Genomic DNA, 24,424 nt, shown 5'->3' with positions numbered 1-24,424 from the left:
CTGTTGTCAGCACTGGGAACACATGCTGCTTTGTTAGACAAATGAAATAGAGGTGACTTAATCTGAGTGGAGCCAAACCCTCTGAGCTGTACTTGCATGATACAACTGACCTCTAATCAAATTGTTTTGACTTCCCTGGTCAGTGGAGAAAGTTTTCTCCAAGCATCCCCAATTGTGTTGCTATCTGTTTCATTACTGAGATGGTTTGTCATCTGATGGCCACAGCTGGCCACTAAATGTGATGCTTGACAAGCCCACGTGTTGCACAGGGAAAAAGCTCTCCAGTATCCTGACAAAACGTGGGGAAAGAAGCACAGTGGAATAATGCTGGATATTAAACCAGCTGTATGGTTTGGGGTACTTATGGTGGGAATGGGTATATCAGCTGAACTAGCATCACCCAGCTGATGTGACCACAGCTGGAAGGAACTATGTGGGACACACTGTGCTACCCTGTACTTCTCAGTTGTTGGTTCCTGTGCAGATGGACTAGAACAAAGTGTCCTTCTATCTTCTGCAGCTCAAAGCTTTTGTCCAAGCAAAGGAAGCTGCTGGATACAGCCAAGAAGAGCTTGAGGAGACCTTTGCATTTCTTCTATTTGACAACGAGGAAGAGGTAACCTCAAATGTTTATTCAGCTTAGGAGGTCGATGCCAAGTGCTGACACGCGTGCTTCTTCCCAGCAAAGCCCAGCAGCTCTGTTGACAGAAGGTCCTTGCTCTTTGTACCCCGCTTACCAGTGCAGTTACTGCTGCGTAAATGGTCCAAAGCAGATTCTGAAAGTAGCTCCTGGGACATTCTAGTGATGGATCCTAATTTGGGTCTCTCCAATTGGTTACTATTTGAGGTCTCCTTTGCCCTTTGTAGAGAGCTGTAAAGAATCTGCCTTTGTTCCAGTGGATTTATAGTCAAGTACGGGCAAGTAAAACCCTTCACATACTATTAGAAGAGAAAGGAAGACTGAAGACACAGAAAGAGCCTGACCATTTCTGGGAAATATTTTTTCCTTCCTGTGTTTTCATGAGGATGTGTTTGATTTTTGTGTGAAGAGTTCGCCTGCACAAGGATGCTCAGGGAGTCTAGGGGGAATTCACTTGTAACATGCTTTAACGACACCATAATAAACCACTGTAGTGATAGTTCTATTCAGAATGATAGTAGCCTCAATGCAGTTTAGTTTGATTTGGATCAAACTACATGAAAATGAAGCACATTCAGTATAAGTTTGGGAGCATGTATTGTTCCATAGGGAATCCTAGAATCATTAAGGTTGGGAAAGAAGACCTCTAGGGTCATCTAGTTCAACTGTCACCACCCTGCCCTCTGATTTGCGTCCCCATGTGCCATATACATGTACTGTTTAAGGTCTGTTTTGATTTCTCACCCATAAAGAGTTCAAACTGACTGTCACTCTTTGGTTGGTATATGTTTAGTCTTTGCATGCTTTGATGAATCCATTTTGGAAGTGAATGAAATCAGCGCTGTTGAGACACTCCCAAGGAAGTAATTGTTCCCCAGCAGGTGTGAGCATGGTGTAAAAGGTGTTGTTTGCATTCATGCCAGCCCATTACAGTTATCTTTCAACAACTTCCCTTTGCTGATAAGGCTGGACTTTGCACTTTATGCTTGCATTGGTTTCTGAAGGCGTTGGAATTCTTCCACACTTTCTAAAGATTTTTTTCTCTGCTCCGCAAATGTAGAAAATCCTTCTGTTTCCATGGAGCAGCAATCCTTTAGAAGCACAACTCGTTGTTTAGCACCCAAAGCAACACATTTTCTTCTTGTTGATTTCAGCTGGCTTAGTCGTGTTCTTGCTGCAGGTGTTTTGGATCTGCAGTGATCTCTTAATTGAATTTCAGCATATAAATGTTTGACCAGTGCAAGTATCCCACTAGCTGTTGCACTACAGATTTGGTTGCTGCGTCTTTTACCTTTGAAAACAGACAACAAAAGAGGTTGTTTCTTCTTTTGAAGGCAAAAGAGGTGTGTCAGACCGGCCTCCGTGTAAACAGCAGTTCCATTTCCATGCTTGGTGACCCAGCAAAAGGTAAGATTTCCATTTAGCTCACTGCTCTGGGGGCACTGCCTCATTTAAGAGCACAAGCCCAGATAAACCCATGGTGTTACATTTCTGTTTACTCAATGGGAACTGCTTGTTTCTTACCAGGTAAATTACACTTGTTCGGATCAAAGCAGGGTCTTCCTTTACCTCCTCAACCAGATGAGGGTGGGATGTATCCCAAGAAACGTATCATCTCTCCTCTGCAATTCAGACTTTTTCCTCCTTTGTTAATAAACACTCGTGTCCATCGACGTGACTTTTTGGCAACCTTCAACCTGCTCTACAAAGTCCACTTGCTGAGCTTTTTGCCAGCAGTTTTGTTAATAACTAGAGCAGGCTGCGTTGTACCAAAGCCCTTTACAGCTCGTGCCTGTTCCTTGCCCAAAGGCCTGAGGTCTCAAGGCACATGGTGCAGAGCACACTACTCCAGAAGCAGAATGTCTCCCAGTGCTTGTCCTGGAAGTCTTCATAGGCCAAGACACCTAATTATGGAATGGTCCATGGCAGTAAGTGCCAAACCAAGAAAGACTGGAAGGGGTTATTTATCTGTGTATATATCTTAGTCCTGATGGACTGAGATGAATATTACAGCATGTCTCTTTGTGAAGACTTCTGTCACACCTTCCTGGAAGAGGCAAGCCCTTGCTTAATCCATTTTCATGCACTGTCATGTGTTGCAGGCAAAACAGACCATTCTCGTAATCTTGCATGGCTTTGTCTTTGCAGGGGTGTATATTTCCAAGTATGCAGACTGCCTTCATCCGAGACCTTGGTATCATGGAAAATCAGGCTTTATTGTCATTTGTAAGCTAATTAAGGTAAAAATGCACATCTCCTTTTAAGTGCAATAGTTTTTGGACATCATTGTACAATGCGGGCAGGTTTTAAGAGTGCGTTGATGCTTATAAAAGTGATGAGTTAGCGTGTAAAATCAGCTCTGTCGAGAGCTGTTTGGGATTTCGGACCATGGGTTGTGTCAGGTTAGAAAGCAAGGCATCAGACTGCTTTTAACTGATGGCTTGCAGGGATGCAGAGAACATTCCAAATTCCCAATAGTGTTTTTTCACTTCTTTCCCTGGACTGTTATGTATTTTTGGGTTCAAGGCAGAAGCCTTACGGTGGTTCAGGTCACAGCTCCATTCTCTTCTTCTTCCACAGGGCTGGGATATGGCCCCTCTCTCCCCTTCCCTTGGGCTCTTGCAATGACAACACCTTACTTCTGTTGTCTCCGCTTAGCACTTGTTTGTCTGCCATGACAAGCTCAGAGGAATCCTCCTGTTTGGAAAGATTCAAGTGCCTACCAACCCCTCACAGTGGGGAGTACCTGGCTGCCAGCAGCAGTTTTCTTTGGGGGGAAAAAAAGAGGATTCAGGGATCTTTTAAAACGTATTTCTGCAAACACTTATGTGGATTTTTATTTGTCAGTGGTTTGTTTGTTTATTTGCTTACACAGGGAAAAGTCAAGGTGGTATCTGAGAATTACACAACCAGCTACACCTGCCCATCTCCTGGCTATGACTGTCACGTTGCCATGAGCAGGAGCGTCATGTCATCAAAGAGCAGCCCTTGTCAAGCCTTTGAGCAGAACCAGGTATGGGGTTTGAGGCAGCGTGGAAACGCGGTGCTGGCTGAGGTGCCTTGCTCATTCCTCAACGTTTATTTTCTTCTCTTTCTCACCTCAGTACTATGTGTATGAAGTGTCTGAAGGCAGCACTGCGGAGCGTCCCAGGCAGATCTGCCCATACATAGTCATTGCCTGCCAGTACAGGGAGCCAAAGGAAATGCCCATCTTGGCTAGAGAGAGCCTGTAAGCAGCTTGCTGTTATTCTGAAGTACTGCATTGCTTTTGTGGGCTGTTTTCCCCTTCTTGTTGCTAAATATCCCTCTTTTTTTCTCCCTTTTCTCTAGACCTGAGCCTAACCACAAAGGTAAGAGCATCTGATCACTGTAGTTTTGTTTTTATTTTCATAAGCTGATCTTTCTGTTTGCTCTCCTCTCTTCCTTTCCCTAAGACATTCTTCCTTCTGCCTGTAGGACTGTACTGCCCGTGGAGGGGGCAGCTCTCCATCCAGGGCCAGCTCTTATGTAACATTGCCCTAAGGACCCCGTACAGCTCCACAATTCCAGCACAGCTGTAAGTTGCCATTTCCTCTTCTTTCTGCAGAGCGTGCAGCATTGCTGATGATTTTGGGATCACCTTTAAGTTCTCAGCTGACAGGTCGACTTTTCAGCATCTGGGTATCCATGTGCCAGCAAAAGCCTGTTTTGTGTGTCTTGCTCCATCCCTTTGATCAGCAACTTCTTGCAGCCATACCCAATAAAGGGGGAATTCTCAGTGTCAGGAAGGGGCATTGGGCAGCCAGCAGTGTCACAGTAGCAGCTGGAGGCGGATACAAGATCAGGCCCTGTACTACAGCTGGAAACAGTTATATTTTGTCAGTGCTTTGCTATGTTGGCTGTTTTGGGATGTTTATCCTAAAGGAATAATTCCTGCGTGGGACTTTTTTGACCTTGTGAAAAGTGGGTTTCCTGACAGTGCAAATGCAGTCGACAGCCAGTTGTGTTTACAGATGAGCACAGTGGCAAATAAATCAAGTATTGAAGCAACTGAAATACTAAAAACCTTCAGTAGTCAGAGGCCAACCAGAAGTCAGCAGTTTGAAACAGCCAGTAACAGAACCGTCGGCGTTTGGAGGTGTTTTTAGGCAAGATCCTCCAACCAGCTAAATGCTAAGCAAGCTGCATCTCCCAACTTCTCCAGAGCTGCTTTCTCTGGTTCTCAATCATTGGGCAACCTGGGTTTTTTGTTGTGGTTAATCCTGAGAGACTTTTATGCACGTGTTCTGACCCACTGCTCTTTTCTCCCCATAGTCCTCACAACCTGGACATCAACCATGTCATGGGTTTGTCTGACTTGAAGAAAAAGCTTCCAGAAGCTGCATTTGGGAAAAGGAATTACATTGAGAATGAAGGTGAGTGTAAAAACCTGCCAGCGTGGTGTCTGTGTCAAGCACTTTGCTCTGTTTGGCAGAGGGCACAGAAGGAGGTTGTACCTGCATCTTTGTACCTGTACCTGCATCTTTGTGATTCATGTGCTGGTTGCTTTTTGGGTTGAGGTTTTGATGATCCTGGAAGCTCTCAGCCCTGGGATTTTGAGCTCGTGATGGCTGCAAGTGGATGTGACTGCAGCAGACACACAGTTACTGGCGCAGATAGCGCAGGTTGCACACTGAGAGCTCTGGATATGATTTGCAGAACATCCATGTGAATTTTTGTGGCATCTTGCACCAAAATAAACACAGGCTGCTGCAGTGCTTCCTCCAATGAGTGTATCACCTCTGCTGAGCCTGATCATGGCACCGATGAGGCTCCTATAGGAGGAAGCAGAAGTAGTGGGGGCCGCAGCAATGCTTGATTAAGGTGCCATGGGGCTACGTTCTTGCAGTTGCATGATAAAAGAGAGGAAGCACTCGTTTGAACTGAAGAATTTTGCTATGAGATTCATGGAGGAGTAGGGCGAGACTGAGAGCTTGCTTTTGTTTTTGCAAACTCCCCTTGGGATGAGAGTGCAGACAGAATAAGGATGCGCAGAATAAGAACTGCAGCAGCGTTTTAGAATGAGATCTTTACCTTCACAAAGCTTCCTGTGTATATATTGAAGCACACAGCAGCACCAGTTAAGCTGCTTTCATTAACTACAAAGATAAGACAGGAAGCATGAGCTGAAGAGAAAACTCACTATAACATATAGTATAGACCAGCTTAGGAAATCTTGATCACAGCATTTGAAGGAAAACAAACCCCCCAAACCAGTATTGCCATCAATTTCACATCCATCCTCCTGCTATGGGAGCACTGCTTTGTTTGAACTTGGAATCAGAAGCATCAGCATCAAGTTCTCTTTTGTCTGCAGTTTGCTTTCAGGGTGTTTACTTCAGTCTGTATGAAGTGGAAATATCCAATAAGGATCAACATAAAATGGATCAGCTGTTAGAAAATCTAAGGAAAAGGGACTTGGTAAGTAGTGTAAAATGTCTGGGGAGGAAAGTGAGCGTGTCTTATATATACCAGCAGACCTCTTCTTTGGCTGTGTTTGTGTTAGATGAGATGATTTTATTGAGTTGTTGCCTTTGCATTGCAAGTGCCACACTGCAAAGGGATCTTACTGGAAAGCAGAAGCTAAGTCCCACAGTGCTAGAATGATAATCACAAAGCAAAAGACACAAGCTGTCACATGCCTGCCTTTATACCCCATGGCAGGAAAATAACCCCTGTTCAACTAGACACAGATATACTGTGGGCTTCTGAAGACGTGGAGATTTATCTTTGCTTTAACAGATGGTTTCCTCTGCATCATTGCTAAGTGTTATCTGATAAGAGTTTCCCAGCATGCTGAGGTCTTTCTGTTCCCAGTGTGACCTTCATGTCTCCTTTTGACTTCAAGAGTCGAACCCCTGAGGTGTACAGCAGTCTGCTGGGCTATGGGGTTGGGTTGGCTTTGCTGCTTCTGGTTGCTCTGTCACATCTGACACTTCCTATAGATTCAGGGTTGTACATTCGCAGCTATAAACACACAGCTGGCTGTGCTCCCATTGGTATAAGTGCTCAAACTCCATATAATGTTGGTAAGATGCAAATTATGCCTCTCACTGGTGACAACGTGAAAAGAAAAAAGAAGGGATGGAATAGACAATGTTAATGTCCCTTCACATGCTGGGAGCCCTGAGCTGTGCAACATCTATGATTCCATTATGGTCTGATTTCTGGTTGGCCCCAGTTGGGTTCTATGATCCTTAGAGGTCCCTTCCAACTTATTGTATTGTATGATTCTATCAGGAGGACTTCTAGTTGTGGCACAGAGCCATTTGCATTGAAGTTCATCTGGTGTTTGTCTGTGCCGTTCCTGTTCTCGTATTCTCACCAATGAGAGAGATTTTAATCTGCACGGAGACCCAAGTGCCTTTCTTATTGAGTTCTGTGAGGGCCGTTTGCTCTGGTTCATTACGTCCGCAATCACTTAAGGTTATAAAGTGCATCCTGCCAAACCTCAGAGAGCTGAGCTTTGCAGAGTCAGGGGCAGATGGGATGGTTCAGTTGTGGCTATAAGGATTTTGGCATTGAAAGCCAACAGGAACATTTCCCTAAAGCTTCCCCACCTTCATATCCCTGTCAAATTGGATTAAACCACCTCCCATATTTCAGTGAGGAAACATTCACAGCCCGCTCTTGTCTGCTTCTTCCTTCCCAACGTAAAGTTGAAGGCCACGGGTGAATCTGCTTTGGCAGCAGCTCTTGGAAGCCCAGGTGAAAAATGCCCTCTGTTTCTTTTCCCTTTCCCGTGCTTTATGATACTGGGCTTGCAAGTGAAAATGAAAGAGTGGCTGGGGTTGCCTGAGGACAACTCTACATCTGTAGGTGCAGGGTGACCTCCCAGCTCTGTGTCAGGTGGCAGATGACGTGAAAATCACCCCATTGGTGAGAAACAGCAGCTGTTTCATTGAACCAGCCGACAGTTTGGCTTTTTATCTGCTCTGCTCTGCTGGTTGGAGACAATGGAAGCAAGGAGCTACTGTTCTGAATAGTGAATAACGCACTGAAATTGTTCAGCATTTCCAAAGTTGCTCTGTTGTCATGGGGAAGTGAGGGATGGGCATTGCTCCAATCTTCTGTTATGTCTGAATGCACTGAATGGGATCAGCGAGGTTTCGCGGAGCGTTACAAACCATAGAGTTATTCATTTCCTCTAAGTTCCCTTCAAAGACGTGTCTGCACAGAAGAAAGAGATCCATACGGGTGACCCCGTGGAAGAAGAGGCAGCCGAAACCAAGCTCTGCAACGAGGCAACACCCAGCTACAAGGAACGCCTTCATAAATCACATGTGTATTTTTCAGACATACGATCATCCGCTTCTGAGACAGAGTCACAGCAGTCTCCTGGGCTCAGCAGACGTAGTTTTGTTTGTTTCTTTGCTTTGCTGCTAACAAGCAAACTGCTTGGACGGAGCTTCAGCTGGACTTTTAGCTGGAACCGTGGGTTGTGCTGTTTGATGCTCGTGTCCAACTTTGCTTTCCCTTCTGGGAAAACCCTCCCCTTGCGCTGCTGAGAGGTCCAGAAACCTCTAAAGTGAAAGGACTAAAACCATTGACCTTGTTTATTAATTGCAATCAGCTTGGCTAAGCATATATCTCATTTTAAGTAACGGATGGAACGACTTTGAGAAGAATAACAACCTTAAATGGAAGACTTTGGGTTCCAGGTCCCTGTGATTCAAGTGGGATGGCAATGTCCTCAGCAGGGAATGAGTTGGTGGTGTTGGCACATGTTCACCAGCAATCAGGGCTTGCTGACAGTCCTCTTGTGAGTTAAAGTATGCTTGGAGGGAAAGGGAGGTTAGATTGCTCTAAGTCTGTATTGGTCTTTTACAGGCAATCATCAAATACTTACAAGATCATGGAGTTCTGATCCTCCTGACGTCCTCCGCGTTGGCACAAGATGATGGTAATGCATGGAGACAAAGAAACCAATGTTCGGGCTTGAATGGCCTGCCCTTGTTTGGAGACAGAGAATGGACCCCCTCCATCTAACCAAAACCTGTCATTTCATTTCACAGGATTCGACCCCAAGGAGCCTGTCAGCCTCCTGGCCCTGTTTCTGTTCTCCTCGTCTCGATCAGTGTGTCTGAGAGGTAGGAGGTTCCCGTTGCTGGTTTCATATGTTTAATTTTGGGTGCAGGATCCTCACCAGAGGGTCCTCACAGACACCTTCCTCTTGAAGAGCTGATTTCTCTGCTCAACACCACCTCCAGCTTTAGTATAAGCAGAGTTAAAAGAGGAGAGCCGAATCCCATCTGCTTAGCTATGCTTCTATCTAAACCAGGTCTCCATGTTTCAATCCTTCACCGAACATCTTTGTCCCTTTACAGCGAGTTGATGTGTGTGGAAAAATAATTGCTTTTCTTCCTCTCAGTCAGTTTTCAGCAGCGTCTGCTCTCTGCGTTGACTTATGTGGTGCATGGGAGTCTGACTTACATCCACAAAGGTGCTCTGGAGCTCTGTTCAGGGAGTAAGACAACATATGATACTTGCTGGACCCTGCACAGAACTAATGTGGTTTGATAAGCAGCAGGAAGAAAGCCTGCCCTAAAAAAATAAGTAAATCATGTTTCTGATGAGTTATCAAATGAAATGGGTTCTGCTGGCAGAGGCAGCCTCAAGTTCTCTCAGTATCTATTGGCTTTATACCGCACGACATGGAAATGCAGATCCCCAAGCAGGATATTAACAGGGATGTTTCACTCTGCATAAATCCTCGCTTGCTTTTTGTTGAGTCACCCTAGGGATGAGCCAAGAGACCGTTCATGCCAGCACACACTGCTATTGCAGTCTATGTGTGTGTGTGTGACAACTGGTGTTGCCAGGACATTGCTATCACCCCTAAAGATGAAATCAGTAATAAAGCCAACAGGACCTTCCTGCCCATCTGAGCGTGGGCACCAAAAAGATGTTTAACCTCCAGCTATAAACTTTTAAGATCTGCATGCAAAATAGGCTTGCAAGTCTGATGAAGACAACACCCAGCATCAAGCTAGGTGAGGTGATAGAGGAAAATGTGGAGAGCAGACTGGAGGAGAGAACTGACCGTTCAGATATTGAACCCCATAACAGGGAGAAAATACCTTCTGGAGCAAAGGGGTTTCATTTATGGCAAGAATTTAATGCTGAGAGAAGGAAGAACGAGGCCTGGGAGTGTTTGTCTTGAAGAGGGTTCTTGTGGAAGGAGGTGGGACAGGACCAGCCATACGAGCATCCTGAAGCAGAGATGGCACAGGATGTTGGTAGGAGGGTTTGGGGCTGCAGCAGACATTTAGGGCTGATGATGGAAGCATGGGCAGCCAGGGAGCAGTGAAGTGAAAAGGCAGGAGGAGAGAAAAACGTTGAGCAAACGCTCGGTGTTGTTATGTGACGCGGTCTGAATGCTGATGGCTTCCAGATGTTTTCCCTCTGCTGCCAGTAAGGCTCCTGCACGTGCTGTCCCATTTCTTCCTATGAACTGCATAACTCCAGCCAGCTGTGTCTGTCCACTGGGACTGAGATTTTACTTGATGGCTTCTCCTTTCTGTGATGATAAGTTAGAAGAAGGTTCAGGAGACAGAAAAGAATGGCGACTGAAGGTGGCAGGGACAAAGAGAAAAGGGAGTGAAGCACACACACACTTAAAGTCACTCAGCTCAAACTTGAAGCATGAATAATGTTTTCCATTTCAAAACCAGCAGCCTCTGAAGCTGTGTTCTTCCTGTCCAGACAGCCGACAGGAGGAATGTAGGGCAGCATAACACTCGCTGTGCAGACGTGCTGCTGCGTTCCCCAGCCAAGCTCATAGGGATGCCTGGGCTTGCCAGTAACAAGGAGCAGCATTGCCAGTGCAAGGCAGCACAAGGCCAATAGGTGAAGAAGAAAACGATGCATCTCAGAGAGCAAGAGAAGCTCTTGCATGCCCCAGGCTGCCTGGATTTAGTCTTGCTGCAAGGGGAAGTGATGCTGGGGCTGTCAGCTTGGCCATGCAGCCAAAAGAAACATGAGTTGGACTTTAATATGCAGATGGGCCAAGCTGCAAAGTATCGGTCTGGCTGCAATCTTGCAGTGGATGGATCATAGAATCCCCTACACAGCATCTTCTTTACAGTATTCGCACGATACCTGTCTCTGTTTCCACTGCCTGTGCGTTTTCTTCTTGCTCTTCAGTTTGACCCAGTTCAGCCACGCTGGTCTCTTGCCTTCCTTTCCTGGCTTGTTACACCTGGGGACGGAGAGCTCCTGTGCTCTGAGGAAAACCTCCTTAAAGATGTGCCTACTCTGCTCCTCACCCTTGCCCATGAGGACTGTTTCCCAAAGGAACACCTCACCATGGGAAGGCTCACTATCCCCCCAGTCTCCCTTCAGACTAGTTTAAAGCCCTCCCAATGAGCCCCACTAGCTTTTCCCCAAGGATCCCCTTTGAGAAAGGCAGACCCCATCTGATGCCCACAAACCCAGTACCACGTAGGCTGATTGGGCTGTCAAAAGATCCAAAGTTCCGACATCAGCTGCGGTCACAAGGCCAGTTATTTAAAGGTAAGATCCTCTGGTTTGTTTCTGTGTCCTTACCCACTACAAGAGGCAGAGAAGAATAGATGATCTGTGCATTCAGTTCCTTTAGCCATCATCCTAAGGCCCTGGAGTCCCTTTTGGTGGCCCTTGACCCTCACGTAGGCGCTTCATCTCTCCCTGTATGGAAAAGTAGTAAGGAGTTGTGGTCTGACAGCTGTTCCAGGCAGGGTAGTTTCCTGGTGACATCTCTTAAGCCACAGGAAGACAGCAGATTTCTCTATGAAGAGAGCTCAGTTCCCTGTGGGGAGGAATCATCTACAACCAATGCTCATCTCACTCAGTGAAGTAGTCTTGGAGTTGGAGAAAGGCTTTTCCTAGTTCATTTCATCTTCGGTTTGTCCACTTTTGACTCCCCGTGTGCCATTCTTTAGTACCTTGCAGCAGTTACAAGCACCCACTGAACCAAGACGTTGATCCCTGGTCAGCTATTTGGCTTTGGGGACTTGCTCGTGCCTTTCATGTTCTCTTTATCACGTAATAGTAAACGGGGAACGTAATTCTTTGTTAATATAAGTAAAATTCTCTTTTTTTTTGCAGTCGAAGGGCATAATCTAAAATGTGAAGGGAAAGCTAGTGACATCTCCCTGCAAATAGCCTCTGTTTTGCCTGGACTTCGCTATGCCTTGCAGAAAGCCTCCGATTCTTCATGGGGGGACGCGCTCGATACCAACGTGTTCATCAAACAGCACTTCCAGGAATACATGAAGCTTGAACAAAATACACAGCAAGCCTCCAGCCAAAACACTGAAGCTCCCTGTTCTTCTTGCCTGTCACCAGCTAAGGATGAAGGTATTAAATCCTGCAGAGGACACTCGGAGCAATCTTTCTCCCAGCTGCAGCATTACCTCTCCAATCCCAGCAGCTACACCCTGGAAATGTCAGCTGCCTTAGGATGCTTGGCTGACGCTTCTCAGTCTCTTTGCAGCAACTCAGAGACTGCTCGTAAAGCGGACTTCTCTTTAGCTGTGCCGCCAGACCCAATCCCTCCTGACGTAAAAAGTGGAAACCCAAAGGCTGCTGCAGGGCTGGACCAGAGCAAAGGGCCCACAAAAGATGTTGGTGCGTCTAGCAAGCTGTGGGTGAAGCAGAACAAGAGGAAATCCAGCGGAACTGCTGTGACAAGCACCAGGAAGAAATGGTCACCCCTCAAGATGCAGATACATCCTGTGGGGGACAGCAGTAGGAAAAGGAAAGCAACCACGAAAGTCAACATCACATTCTCTTTCCCTAAAAAAACAGGGCTTGCGGCCAACTCCAATGAGCCCATGCTTAAATTAGCCCATTTACAGTTTCCTCACAGAAGGAAAAGAGGTAAGTGCTATATAATTGGGGCTGACTTCCTCCTGCTTCTCTGGGGTATCCAGCTTGGATAGTGAGGCTTTATTAGGAGCCGTATCTCCTCGTGTTCCTCTATGGGTGTTCAGAGCTGATGGATCTGGAATGAGTCCTTGCTTGCCCACCCCCTTTTCCTTGTCCCAGGTGCAGAGGTGCTGTCTGCAGAATTTGTGCACAAAACACAGTCTGAACCTGTCCGGAAGAAAACCTCAGCTCCCATCAGTCCTGGCTCAGAAACAAAGAGACCAAAGATGCTGATGAATTCGGATGTGAAAAAGGCTCCTGTTACCGAAAGCGTCGCAAAGCCAGTGAAGAGTAAGGTGATAAAAAGCGTGGCTAACAGGCCTTCAAAACCTCACACCCAAAAGCCAGCAGAAAGCGGTAAGAATGCTGCTCCTTATGGAAATATTTACTTTAAAAAACAGAGCCGTCCAACATCGCTGTCAGATCATGACCAGGCAGTGGTAACAGAACATTCAGCAGCTGCCAAAAGGGCCTTTTGATACTTAGGGGCTGAAGGTCTGGATTGGGGGGGTCAGGTTTGTTAACGCTGCAAAACCAGAGTGGGACTGTTAAACCCTTTGCAGACAGACTGCAGTGGATTTAGGAGGCAGCGTGGATAGTCTCAGAGTGCAACGTCTGCAGGTGCCGGCTGGGAGTCTGCTTTTAAACTGAGAACCAGTATTAGGCTGCCAAAATAAATGATGGAAGAGGAGAGACGCTTTTTCTGCTAATTTGTCATGTTTTTTTCACGCTCACACTTTGATGTCTTTTCAGATCTGACCTCCGGTCTTTATTTTCCCCCTTGGTGGAGGCTTTTCAAGACCGGTTTTACCACTTTGGCTCAGTTTATCCAATTTTCTCGGGCTGTTATTGCCACATGCTGTCAGACTTCCTGATACGTGGCAGTTTTCATTAGTTGTGCTGTCACGGGGAGGTTCCTGGAGCAGTTCAAGCCAGTTCTCTTGCATGGGCAGTTGTGTAGGTTTCCCAAGGATATTAAATATAACACATAAAAACTGTAGCGCAGTTCTTACCTCTGGATCCTGTGCCATTGATTTCTGAGAACTGCCCTCTTCCTTTATGTCGGGATCCCAACCCTGGATCCTTCTGCAGCAACCACCACCTTCACACCATGGAGGTTTTGGGGTTTTACGAATGTCCAAAGCTTGTGTTGGGGAAACATCCTTTTCCTGACAAACTGGTCCTTAATGTGGAGATATTGGAGAGGTGCTGGATGCCACAGCATCTGTCTGACTGCCGTCCATTTAGAACCCCCTCTCTGTGACCTCCACTGACTCTCTTTATTTTCCTTTAATGCAGAGTGGAAGGATCCATTCCCCAACCTCCCAAGCGAAGTTTCTTCCCAAAGCCACGCAGCAGACAGCCAGATGGGTGAGATTTATCCCAGCAGCATCACTGGCCACGCTTTCGATATGAAGGGCAACGACTACGAGTCCCATGCCTTGAACTTGCTGGCAGACCTGGCTCTGGGTTCCTGTATTCCTCCCTTTATCCCCATGGACAGCGGGATGATGGCTTTGTCCTGCAGTTCATCCACTGACTCTGCCAAGGAGCAGCAGAGTCATTGCAAGCACAAGTCCTCACGCAGTGCTTCCGACCACGAATACCACAGGGTAGACAAGCTTGCAAAGGCAGCCGTCTCATCTACTAAAGCATCTTCAAACCAGAAGCTTCCAACAACCGGAAAAACAGAATTAAAAGACTCAACCCCTGTTCCTGGAGAGAAAAGCTTTGAGATTAACAGCAAGAACAGCCAACAAACGTGTGTGTTGCCTCCAAGGGAGACAATGCAGGAGGCCACCGAGATGAACAAACACTCCTTCATCTCCTCCGAGCACTCCTACGCTTCACTGATGCCTGAGCACTCAAAGAAACACAGAGGTGTCCCCCACCCTGGGTCAGCAGCCTCCAGAAATGGGACCAGGAGCTCCAGAGCAGCACCCTTAGTTGGAAAGGTCCTGCCTTTCTGCCACCAGAACAGCACCTGCCCACAGAGCCCCTTGGAGGCCATGAGGGCAAAGCGCAGGAGCAGCCTGCCGCCTCCAAGGATGAAGGAGGACTTTGCCAAGTCCCACACGGTCAACCACTGCGGTGAGTCCATGAAGGTGACGTGCCAATGGGAGGAGGAGTATCTCTTCCATTTGGACAGCAGGTACACCAATGATGCCCTGGAGAAAACAGTCATCCGTGCCCTGCATGGGTAAGTCAGCCTGGAAAGCCATCTGCAGGTGACATCTTTTGCTATAGGAATGGGTTTTCTATGCTTTTTTTTTTGCTTCGTTTTGCATGATAATTGCCTTTTCTCCATGCTGAGATGCCCAGTTTTGTTGTGTTGAAGCTCTGTGCCTCTGCAGATAGAACGGGTACCCGGAGCTGTGCACACAAAGTGCCTGTTAGCAGCTGTGAGTTTCTTGTTTCAAGTTGGAAACCACATCAAGTGATGCAGCTGAGCACTTACAGCCCCCCCTGCACTGAGGTTCAGCACTGAGGATGACTTACCTTTTTAAGCAGAGGGAGGAGGCGGGCATTATAGATGTCTGTGCTCATTGCAGGGGAGTTGGACTAGATGACATTTAAGGGTCCCTTCCAACTCTTCCATGACTTCAGGCTGTGTTTGCTTTCTCTTTCAGACCCTGGGACTCTGATCTACCCGACGATGTGGAAGAGATGAAGCTGATACTTCACATGTGGGTAGCTTTATTCTACAGCAAGCCCAGCAAACTCCTGAGCAACACGAGGAAAGTGGTGGAGCACAGCAACCCCAAGAAATACGTCTCGTTAAACAGCACTGGAGACTTCTTTGAGCTGAGCGAAGACAGCGATGATTGCTTCGAGTTGGAGACGTGCCCTGCAGATTCACGGTCAGACCCTGACCAGATTCCTAGCAGCTCTCTGGATCCCAGCACACACTTCCAGGGCTGTTTCCACCCGGAGCAGAGCCCTGCAGACTCTCAGACTGATGCTGATGGGACTCCTGGTGTTGTTGATAGTACAGTATCATCCTCTTCAGGGGAGGAGGAGCCTTCCTCCACGAGCCCAGAGAGCCCTTCCCTCAATGAACATGCAGATCAGAGCAACCTGGATGGGAAAGACAGAACCGAGGAGTGTGTGCGTGACGTCTCAACTGTCACTGCAGTAAGAGCTTGGGGGTGTGGGGTGCTACGAGCCTGCAGGGCACACAGTGCGTTTTGTGCTTGTGCAAGTAGGTTCTTGTGGGAGGAACGGAGCAGATGTGCCTGTGAGCTCTCTTGGGGTGAGGTAGTTGGGCTCTCTGAAGCGTGATACATGAAAGTCATTCAACAGTCTGCTGCCCTATGCAAACGTACTCAGAGTTCTCAGAGGCCTCGATTCCAGTTCACAGACTGAGCTGGTATCCCTGGGCTCTGAGGGAAGCCGTATCCATCAGTGACTGAGAGAACAGGGACATGATGTGCAGGAATCCCAAAGGATTGGAGCGAGTAAATATCAGTTTTCTCAAAGCCATATAAACACAAGCATCTTCTCTCCAGGGTCTCAGCAAACCCTCAATCACTGGACTTCTCCAGACCCCAGAGAGAAGACCAGTGAGCAAACAAACCCTCAGTCACTGGAGATCCAGCATGGCTCAGTTTGTTTTTGTCAGTCTAAAGGTCTCTATTAGAAATCTACTTTTAAATGAGGGAGAAGGAAAACCAGAACTACCCCAAAGATGGGGTTTCAAAAGCCTGCTTGTCTCCTCTGGGCATTTTCCAGCCTGCGATGGATCCTTATTGAGATCTCTGCACTGTTTGGTCTGTTTTTAAGCCTCTTCACTGTATATAGAAGATAAAAGGCTTCAGATCCTTTCCCTGGCTGTCTGTGGCCACGGCAGTGACTCCTGTCTGATAAAGATTCAAGCCAGATTTATTTGGGAGGCAAACTTATCTCCTCAGATGCCATTGGGGTGGTTGTACTGACAAAGTCTGAGTTGTTAAAATATCCATGTCCTCACGCATGGGGTTCCTGTCTTTAAAGTTAACCTCTGGCTTATGTTGTTTCAGGTTGAGCCACTCAAGGAGGAGCTGACGGATGCTGGGATGACCCCCAGCCCTTCTGAGGAGCTTGACGATGCTGGTGAACCCCAGGCTGTGTTGGGCAGGGAAAACCCACGTGGTCAAACCCTGAATTTCAGCCCAGCTCCCCAAAGTGATGCCCTGTGTGCTCAGCATGGAGGTGGAGAGCAGCCAGAGAGCAGGTGGGCAGCATGCTCAGGGGGTGGCCCCAGTCCTCCTGAAGAAAGGGGGAGCGTGGAAGATGCTGGGCAAGGTATGGACAGCAGCTGGGCTACCAGTGACGGACCACAACGTTCCTGTGATTCGATGCTCTCAGAAGCAAGTCTCAAAACTCATTCAAACCTTATTGGACTCGGTGAAGAAGAGAGGGAATCACAAGACCCCATAGGACATAGAGAAAAAGAGGAAGAAGAGGCGGAGGAGGGAAAAAGAGAGAAGGAAGACTCTGAAAACGAAGGCACGATCACGAGGCCTGTTGATTTAGCATTTTCAGGAGGAGGTGATGGAGAACTGGTGAATTCAGCACCTCCAAAGGACTCTGGCATTCCTGGAGATGGCCCCGTGTCCCTCCGCGCTGCCTCTGCGTTACCCTGTGAGAATGGATCAGTGCCATCAGGTGGGACTGGGACTGGACCTCAAGGACTTTCTGGTGATGCAGCCCTCAGCCCGGGTGCACTGCAAGAGCCCTGGGGGACTGTGGCCACTCCAAATGCAGGGACAAATGCTGTTGGTTTGGCACGCGCAGATGATCCTGTGTCAGTGCTGCCATTGTCCCCCAGTCTAAGCCTTGTCTGTGGGGTTACCATTACGAGCAGCTCCCGACCTGCCAGCGAGATGCTCAGGGATGGTTTGGAGCAGAAAGATGAGGATCGTGCGCCCTCTGCAGAAACGCGGGTGCTTGTTGGGAGCAAAGCTGCCTGCGCAGCTGGCCCTGAGTCACCACGAGGCCGGGGACCCTTCCTAACCCAGTCCCCTGACTCCAGCATCTGCTTTGATGGAGGAACTGATATGGGAGCTGCTCAAGGGGACCAGGTGGCCACAGCTCTCCTTCAGACTCCACCAAGGAGTGGCCCAGGAGGGAGCCTTTCCCAATGTTGTGCAGGCGATGTTAGCACTGAGCTCACATTGCCGAGCGCTGCTGAGTCGCACCGAGACCAGAAGGAGGTTTTGGAGGAAGAGCAGCTTGACAGTCCTTCTGCCAACCACACAGATGTGCTGGATGAGCCCTCGGGAGCGTGTGATGGCCAGGGCTTTGCCTTCAGCTGTGCAGCCTGGGCAGGTGGCTCTGACACTGAGGCAAGCACTGATGTGTGCCTGGGTGCAGAGAAGCCCCCTAGGAGCAATGAAACGAGCACAGCTGATGCACCACAGGAACTGAAGAGCTCTCTTTGTGACCTGTTAGATTCTTCCTCCTCAATGAGAGAAGAGGAGCATGTTAGTGATATACCACCTCTCGCTGCGGCCCAGCACCAGCAGAGCTCTCCAAACAACCCACCTCTGCCTTCCCCATATCGGGACCCTTCTCCCCACGGTACTGCTGCAGACACCCATTGCTGCTTATTAAAACAAAGTGAGCAGGAACCAGACCTGTGCCCACATGGAAAGCCCTGCAAGACAGCGACTGCTGCAGAGCTGAGTGTGGTTGCTGAGAACCCAGCGCTGGGAGGCTCCTTGAAGCCTGAATGTGCAGAAGGAGTGAAGAAGGACTTGGGGCTGTGCCATGCAGAGCCTACAGAGAGCTCTCCTCTGGATATACTCACACCTGAAGAGCCAGGATCGAGGCCTTGTTCTCCTCTGCATGGCCATGAGACTGAGCCAGGCCCAGTCTTTGGCACGGACCCCAAAATGAGTCCAACTCCTGCTCCAGATGCTGCCCTGAGCTCCAGCTGCGTGGGACAGCTACCAGCAGATGCTGACAGCAGGTGTGCCTGCCCAGGGAGCCCTGAGGAAGGCAAGGGAGGAAACAGCATCCCTCCTGCCCCCCCTGCATCATTTGGAGCAGGGGAATTGTTCGTGCCTATGGAAGAGCCCGTGTCTTTGTGCAGCCAGGGTGACTCCGCTGTGTCAGCTGATCCGCACTGTGCTGATGAAGAGCTGGAAGAGGGAGAAATCCCTGTTCTACCAACCCCAACATCACTGCTATGTGCAGACCCTGGAGAGAGCTTAGTGGTTAGAGACACTGGGGTCATGTTGGATGCTCTCCTGAAGGCAAAACGCCTCCCCAGCACAGAAAAATGTGCGGGTTTGAGCTGGGAAGATCCATCCTACAGGTCCTCCTCCAGTGACTCAGACTGGGAGAAGCACTTGGGAAGCACTTCCCACCCCCTTCTTAAACCCAGGGGTTGCCACTGCTCAAGGTCCGTGGGTGCCACAAGGACTGACTGCGATTCCTCATCCTCTATAAGCTTGGGATGCTCAGAGGGATGCAGTGAGGAGTGGGGATCCCTGAGCACTGAGGAGGGCTGCTGGTGGCCCACCAGCCGATGGAACACCAGCAGCAGGCACATGCCACCCTACGTCAATATCACAGACAGTCGGGGGATCTCCAGGGATTACCTGAACTTCACGGTCACCACAAAATGCCCGGGCAGGATGGGAAGCTCACAGGGGCAGACTCATTTACTGGAGTCATTGATGGGGACGTGGAGGGGTTTTGAAGAAATCACCCAGCACACTTTGGACATGGAGCACCTCCGTTTCCATTATAAGCTAAAACAGATCCTAAGGAGTGGGATACCACCCTTTTCTACCTCCATTTTTCCTAGAGACTGCTCTCCCCAGGAGTCATCTGTGCGAGGAGCCCCTCACTCCTTGCGGAGCAGGAGCCCTTTGCAGGTGACAATCCTGCCCTCGGACCCATGGCCACACAGCCTCAGGCCCCACCAGCGACGCAGCCACCGCAGGGAACCCTCCCATTGCATCCCATCGTGGGGCACCTGCTGGTGGCAGAGGAGCAGAGCCAGCTCCCCAAATCAGGGCTGTGCGGCTCCTTTCCATCTCAGCAAGCTCAAATATGAGAATAAACTGAAGGACTCCCGTGGGGACATCTCGGTTATCCTCGATGAGTACGCTGAGTTCAATAGGGTGATGCTGAGTAGGGTTGACACGGAGGGTGAGAGCAGAGGGAAGGGTTTGGCACAGGGGGAGGCCATCAGGTCTCAGCGCTGCGCGTCCTTCCCCAGGCAGGCTGCTGCCTTTGAGGATGTGATCACAGAGCTGTGCAGCACGCTGCAGTTCCGCCTGCGCAGCGTGGCCGAGGAGGCGTGCAGGCAGCCTGGGATGTTCTACCTGGTGGAGACAGGAGAGGAACCCTTCTTTGCAAGAGTGAAGGTAACGGTTGGATGGGGATGGGAGGCTTTGGGGTCAAAGCCAAGGGCAGGGGGAGAATCACTGAGGTTGGAAAAGACCTCTAGGATCGAGTCCAACATCAGCCCATCATCATCGTGTCTACTAAAGCAGGACCCTAAAGAGAATCATAGAATCATTAAGGTTGGAAAAGACCTCTAGGATCACCAAGTCCAACCGCAACGTCCCCGAGTACCACATCTCCATGTTCCTTTAACACTTCCAGGCTCAGTGACTCCTCCCTGGGCCTCACCAGTTCCAGTGCCTCACCACTCTCTCTAGGAACTTTTTTCTTAATATTCAGCCTGAGAAATCCTCATGCCCTGCAATGAGGAACCATCACAGCCGGCTCTTGCACGCTTGTGAAGATATTTCTTCTACAAATACGTGATAATTTCTCTTTCAGACGTTGCTGAAGAAAGATGGCCACGTGGAGATGGAACCTCTGAGCTTCTGCAAAATGAAACAGCGGGACACCAACTGGCTGCTGGTCATCATCAGGAACGAGGACATCTCCTCACACATCCACAAGGTGAGGGCTGTGGCTGAGACCAGGAGCTGCCCAACACAAATGAGCCAAAATGGACTCGTTTAGGGGAACAGAGCCCTTCAGATGGGCTTTGGCTCGTGGACTGCAGGGAACGTGCAGCAGATGGATCTGCCTGTAGCTCCCTGTATCACCACCCATGGTTGTAGAGCTGGGCTATGGAGACGTGAGCATCACGGTGGTGCAGACAGAGGATGAGGTGGGCTCTCAACGTTCTCCTGGACCACACTTTGTTTTCACAAAAGCATTCTGCCTTGAGCAGGTCCCTTGTTTGCTGAGGCTGAAGCACCGTCCCAACGTGGTGTTTGCTGGAGTGGACAGCCCCGAAGACATAACAGATCAGACGTACCAGGAGCTGTTCCATTCTGGTGGCTTTGTGGTGTCGGACGATGAGGTGTTGGAAACGGCAACGTTGGGTGAGTCCCTCTTGTTTAGCTGCAGATGATGAGCAGGGTCAGCTCCTGGTTCCATCTGCAGATATAGCAACATTTGCTTCCAAAAACTTAATAGGCATCCTCTTGTTTACTAAAAGGGAGCAATTTTTGCCCTCTGATCAGTGCTTGAGACCCCATCTGGATAAATGGGTCCATATCATGGCTCCCAAAAAGATCTAAGTACTGGAGCAAGTGCAGCAGAGGCCACCAAAACCATAAGGGGTGGAGCAGGGGATGTGTAGTAACATCCAGCTTGGACAAGGAAGGCAATAGGGAGACCTTGTTGGTCTCTTCAGCTTTTCAATGGGATTTAAAAACAGACCTCACAGATCTTTACCTTATATTAAAGGGATACATTTGAAGCAGTGTGTTTTCAGATGCCGGCATGGTATCCCAAAGAGGCTGTGAGCCATCAGCTCACCATGGCAAAGCCCGCAGTGCCCCACAGTGCTCAGCTTCCAACAGGACCCTTCACTTATTCTTGCTATCTCCCCAGGGCAACTGAAAGAAGTAGTGAAGGTCCTGGAGAAGCTGAACAGAAGCGGGAGGTGGAAGTGGTTCCTCCACTACAAGGAGAGCAAAAAGCTCCGAGAAAACATCAGGTAATGGCCGCGTAGCAGCAGATCCTTTGTCCTCGGTGTCCTTGGCAATAGGGCACCATGGTGGAGCGTGGGTGCAGAGGGAGTCAGGTGCTTCCAGTTGTGCTTTGGCCTCTTGGCCTCTCACAAGACAAACATGAAGGTATTTTTACATGAGAATTCCCCTTATCAGTGAGTGTGGCATTGCCAGAGGTCGGTATTTGCACACTCGCAGGTAAAACACAATGGGTTTTTTGATCTCTATAGAGGGAGCAGCAGGGCTGGGACCTGGACAGGAGCTGGCTTGAAATGCTGTGCCTTGCACGTGATCCTGGATGAGGCAGAGCTCTGGCAGCCACCCTGCGCACCCCGCTGCATCTCCATAAGGCAGCTCTCCCCCTCTTTGGCAGATGAGCTGGTTTGTTCTCACTGAGCAGAAAATGCTGCAACAAACGGGGATAACTCTGGTCCTCCCCACCCTGAGCACACAGCAATAGCAACATGGTAGTTTTTAAGACCTGGTTTTCAGCCCGCTGGGTGTTTCCTATGGCAGGGAGGGTCTCAAAACTCAGGGCAGCACATTTAAGCAAAGACTGGAGCTGTGCCCTTCTCCTCGTGCAGGGTGGACGCCAACGCCCATAGGAAGAACTTGATCCTGAAGTCATGCCAAGACCTCATTGAGGTGCTGCACTACCACGCGTGCGACTCCAGCTCGTCCCCCAGATCCGAGTACATGAAGTGCTTGTTGAACCTGCAGGTCCAGCACGTCGGCGCCAGGTTTGCAGTGTATCTCACAGGTGAGGGCAGGCTCCAGGCACCCCCTTCCTTCTCCCTCCCCCGACAAATACTGTCTCATTCAGCTCTCATTGCTGCTGCAATGGCTGATTTGAGGTGTGGGTAAGCAGCTCTGAGCCGTGAGTCAATGCAGTAACAGGCAGAACAAACAGATTCTTGGGGGAGGTCCGCTCAATTCTGAGCCCAGAGATGGCTCTGGGTCACACGCTCTTGGCTGAGGTTGGAAAGCTCTGCAAAACAAGAGTAACTGCGGTGGGATCTGGGGGCATTCTCTGAAGCTTTCAGAGGAATCTCATTTGCACGTCTTGAGTTACGGTGCCGCTCTTGTTGCAGAAAAGCCCAGCATCAGCAGAGACGTCTTTGAAAGCAAAGGGATCCTCGTGGCCGACATCAGCACCTTCCTGGAGATGGCACAGAAATTGGCTGCCCCGTTTAGGAGAAGCTGTTGGTAAGAGGGAGCTTGAGATTGATCCACCAGGCTGCAGATTGAGGCACAGGGATGAGATGAATCACAGAATTGTAGGGGTTGGAAGGGACCTCTAGAGATCATCGAGTCCAACCCCCCTGCCAAAGCAGGTTCCCTACACCACGTCGCACAGGTAGGCGTCCAGGCAGGTCTTGAATATCTCCAGAGAAGGAGACTCCACCACCTCCCTGGGCAGCCTGTTCCAGTGCTCCGTCACCCTCACCGTAAAGAAGTTCTTGCGCACATTCGTGCGGAACTTCCTATGCTGAAGTTTCAGCCCATTGCCCCTAGTCCTGTCCACACGCACTACTGAAAACAGACCAGCCTCGCCACTATGGCTCCCACTCTTCAGGTATTTATAAACCTGGATCAAGTCCCCTCTCAGCCTTCTTTTCTCAAGGCTAAGCAGACCCAGTTCCCTAAGTCTCTCCTCATAGGGGAGATGCTCCAGGCCCTTCACCATCTTTGTGGCCCTCCGCTGGACGAAGAGATCCCTGTCTTTTTTGTACTGGGGAGCCCAGAACTGGACACAATATTCCAGATGAGGCCTCACCAGGGCAGAGTAGAGGGGAAGGATCACCTCCCTCGACCTGCTGGCCACGCTCTTTTTAATGCACCCCAGAATGCCATTGGCCTTTTTGGCTACAAGGGCACACTGCTGGCTCATGACCAACCTATTGTCTACCAGGACTCCCAGCTCCTTGGGGCTGGCAAGGAGTTGGCACACAGCAATAACCTGTGCCTGTATCTCTTGTCTTGCAGATGACAAAGCCGTGCTATGGGGCAGCTCCTCTCCAGGCCCTACAGTGATGCTTGGGGTCTTCCAGCCCTCCGTAGGACAGCCCCAAAGCACACACTGGCAGGGGAAGGGTAGCTTCAGTTCTGTACATAGGAATTATTTAAAGATGGCTCTTGCAGACTTGCTTCGTGCCATCAAATTGGATGTAGGATGGAGGTTAATGTTTAATGTTACGGTTTTTTAAGTTATTGTGGTGGTTTTTAAGCAATTAGTGCAGCTGACAGTGAAATAATAGGAAAACAAAACGCTGTTTACTGGAGGGGTAGAAGCAATACTATGAGCTCTGGCTTTCCACGACTGTTACTGTACACAAGTGCATGTGTTGGATGCTGGGGAAGGGGAGGTGGGGGTTGTATTTCAAATGCTGTTTGGGGACCATTGTCTGACTCTGGGAAAGAAGAATCCACTCTACACTACATTTCAAGTCACCCACGTTACCTCTGGGCCCCATTTCACTGTGGGGTTGTGAGTCTCCTCCAGCAGCTGGAAGTGCTGGAACAGAATCTCTTTATTTATAGTAGTTCAGACCCACCGTGAGGAAAACAGCACTAAGGACCTTTGTAAGATCACCCTCTGTCTTCAGGTGGAGAACATTTTGTCCTTTGGGGTTTGTTTGTTTTTTTTTTAATGGAATGACATAAACTGTACAGGATGACTTTGTACATAAGTTTGACTAATAAAAGCCTGAAGCTTTCCTACGGACCTTCCCCCTACCTTTGCAAATCCAGCAGCTGAGAGCAGGGGAAAGCAGTTCCACTGACTTTTCTCTCTCTCACATTCTCCTAAAGTGAGCAATATCTGAAGCCACATCAGCACCCTGCAAAGGAATCACAGCAGCAGGAATTATTACTACTTGCTGTA

The 24,424-nt window shown here is 49.1% G+C and overlaps 1 protein-coding gene across 2 annotated transcripts in view; it reads left to right on the top strand.

The window, feature by feature from the left end:
- Positions 1-24,264, top strand: part of TASOR2 (transcription activation suppressor family member 2) — a 30,812-nt gene extending 6,548 nt beyond the window's left edge. Inside the window, exons 3-24 of one of the 2 annotated variants that reach the window (XM_072349916.1) lie at positions 521-616; positions 1,975-2,047; positions 2,789-2,880; positions 3,516-3,653; positions 3,745-3,869; positions 3,971-3,990; positions 4,097-4,196; positions 4,934-5,034; positions 5,976-6,079; positions 8,489-8,561; positions 8,674-8,748; positions 11,747-12,520; positions 12,689-12,925; positions 13,868-14,768; positions 15,199-15,703; positions 16,588-19,929; positions 20,351-20,476; positions 20,754-20,907; positions 21,422-21,527; positions 22,125-22,300; positions 22,632-22,746; positions 23,527-24,264. In XM_072349916.1, coding sequence (XP_072206017.1) covers positions 521-616; positions 1,975-2,047; positions 2,789-2,880; positions 3,516-3,653; positions 3,745-3,869; positions 3,971-3,990; positions 4,097-4,196; positions 4,934-5,034; positions 5,976-6,079; positions 8,489-8,561; positions 8,674-8,748; positions 11,747-12,520; positions 12,689-12,925; positions 13,868-14,768; positions 15,199-15,703; positions 16,588-19,929; positions 20,351-20,476; positions 20,754-20,907; positions 21,422-21,527; positions 22,125-22,300; positions 22,632-22,746; position 23,527 — 7,434 coding nt within the window. In that variant the 3' untranslated portion in view covers positions 23,528-24,264. Of the gene's footprint in view, positions 1-520; positions 617-1,974; positions 2,048-2,788; positions 2,881-3,515; positions 3,654-3,744; positions 3,870-3,970; positions 3,991-4,096; positions 4,197-4,933; positions 5,035-5,975; positions 6,080-8,488; positions 8,562-8,673; positions 8,749-11,746; positions 12,521-12,688; positions 12,926-13,867; positions 14,769-15,198; positions 15,704-16,587; positions 19,930-20,350; positions 20,477-20,753; positions 20,908-21,421; positions 21,528-22,124; positions 22,301-22,631; positions 22,853-23,526 lie in introns of those variants that run through there. The other variant, XM_072349905.1, reaches the window with a different exon arrangement.
- Positions 24,265-24,424: the final 160 nt, after the last annotated feature.

The sequence above is a fragment of the Excalfactoria chinensis genome, chromosome 1, assembly GCF_039878825.1.
Source record: "Excalfactoria chinensis isolate bCotChi1 chromosome 1, bCotChi1.hap2, whole genome shotgun sequence".
Taxonomy (NCBI): domain Eukaryota; kingdom Metazoa; phylum Chordata; class Aves; order Galliformes; family Phasianidae; genus Excalfactoria; species Excalfactoria chinensis.
This window is presented reverse-complemented; position numbering and strand designations above follow the sequence as displayed.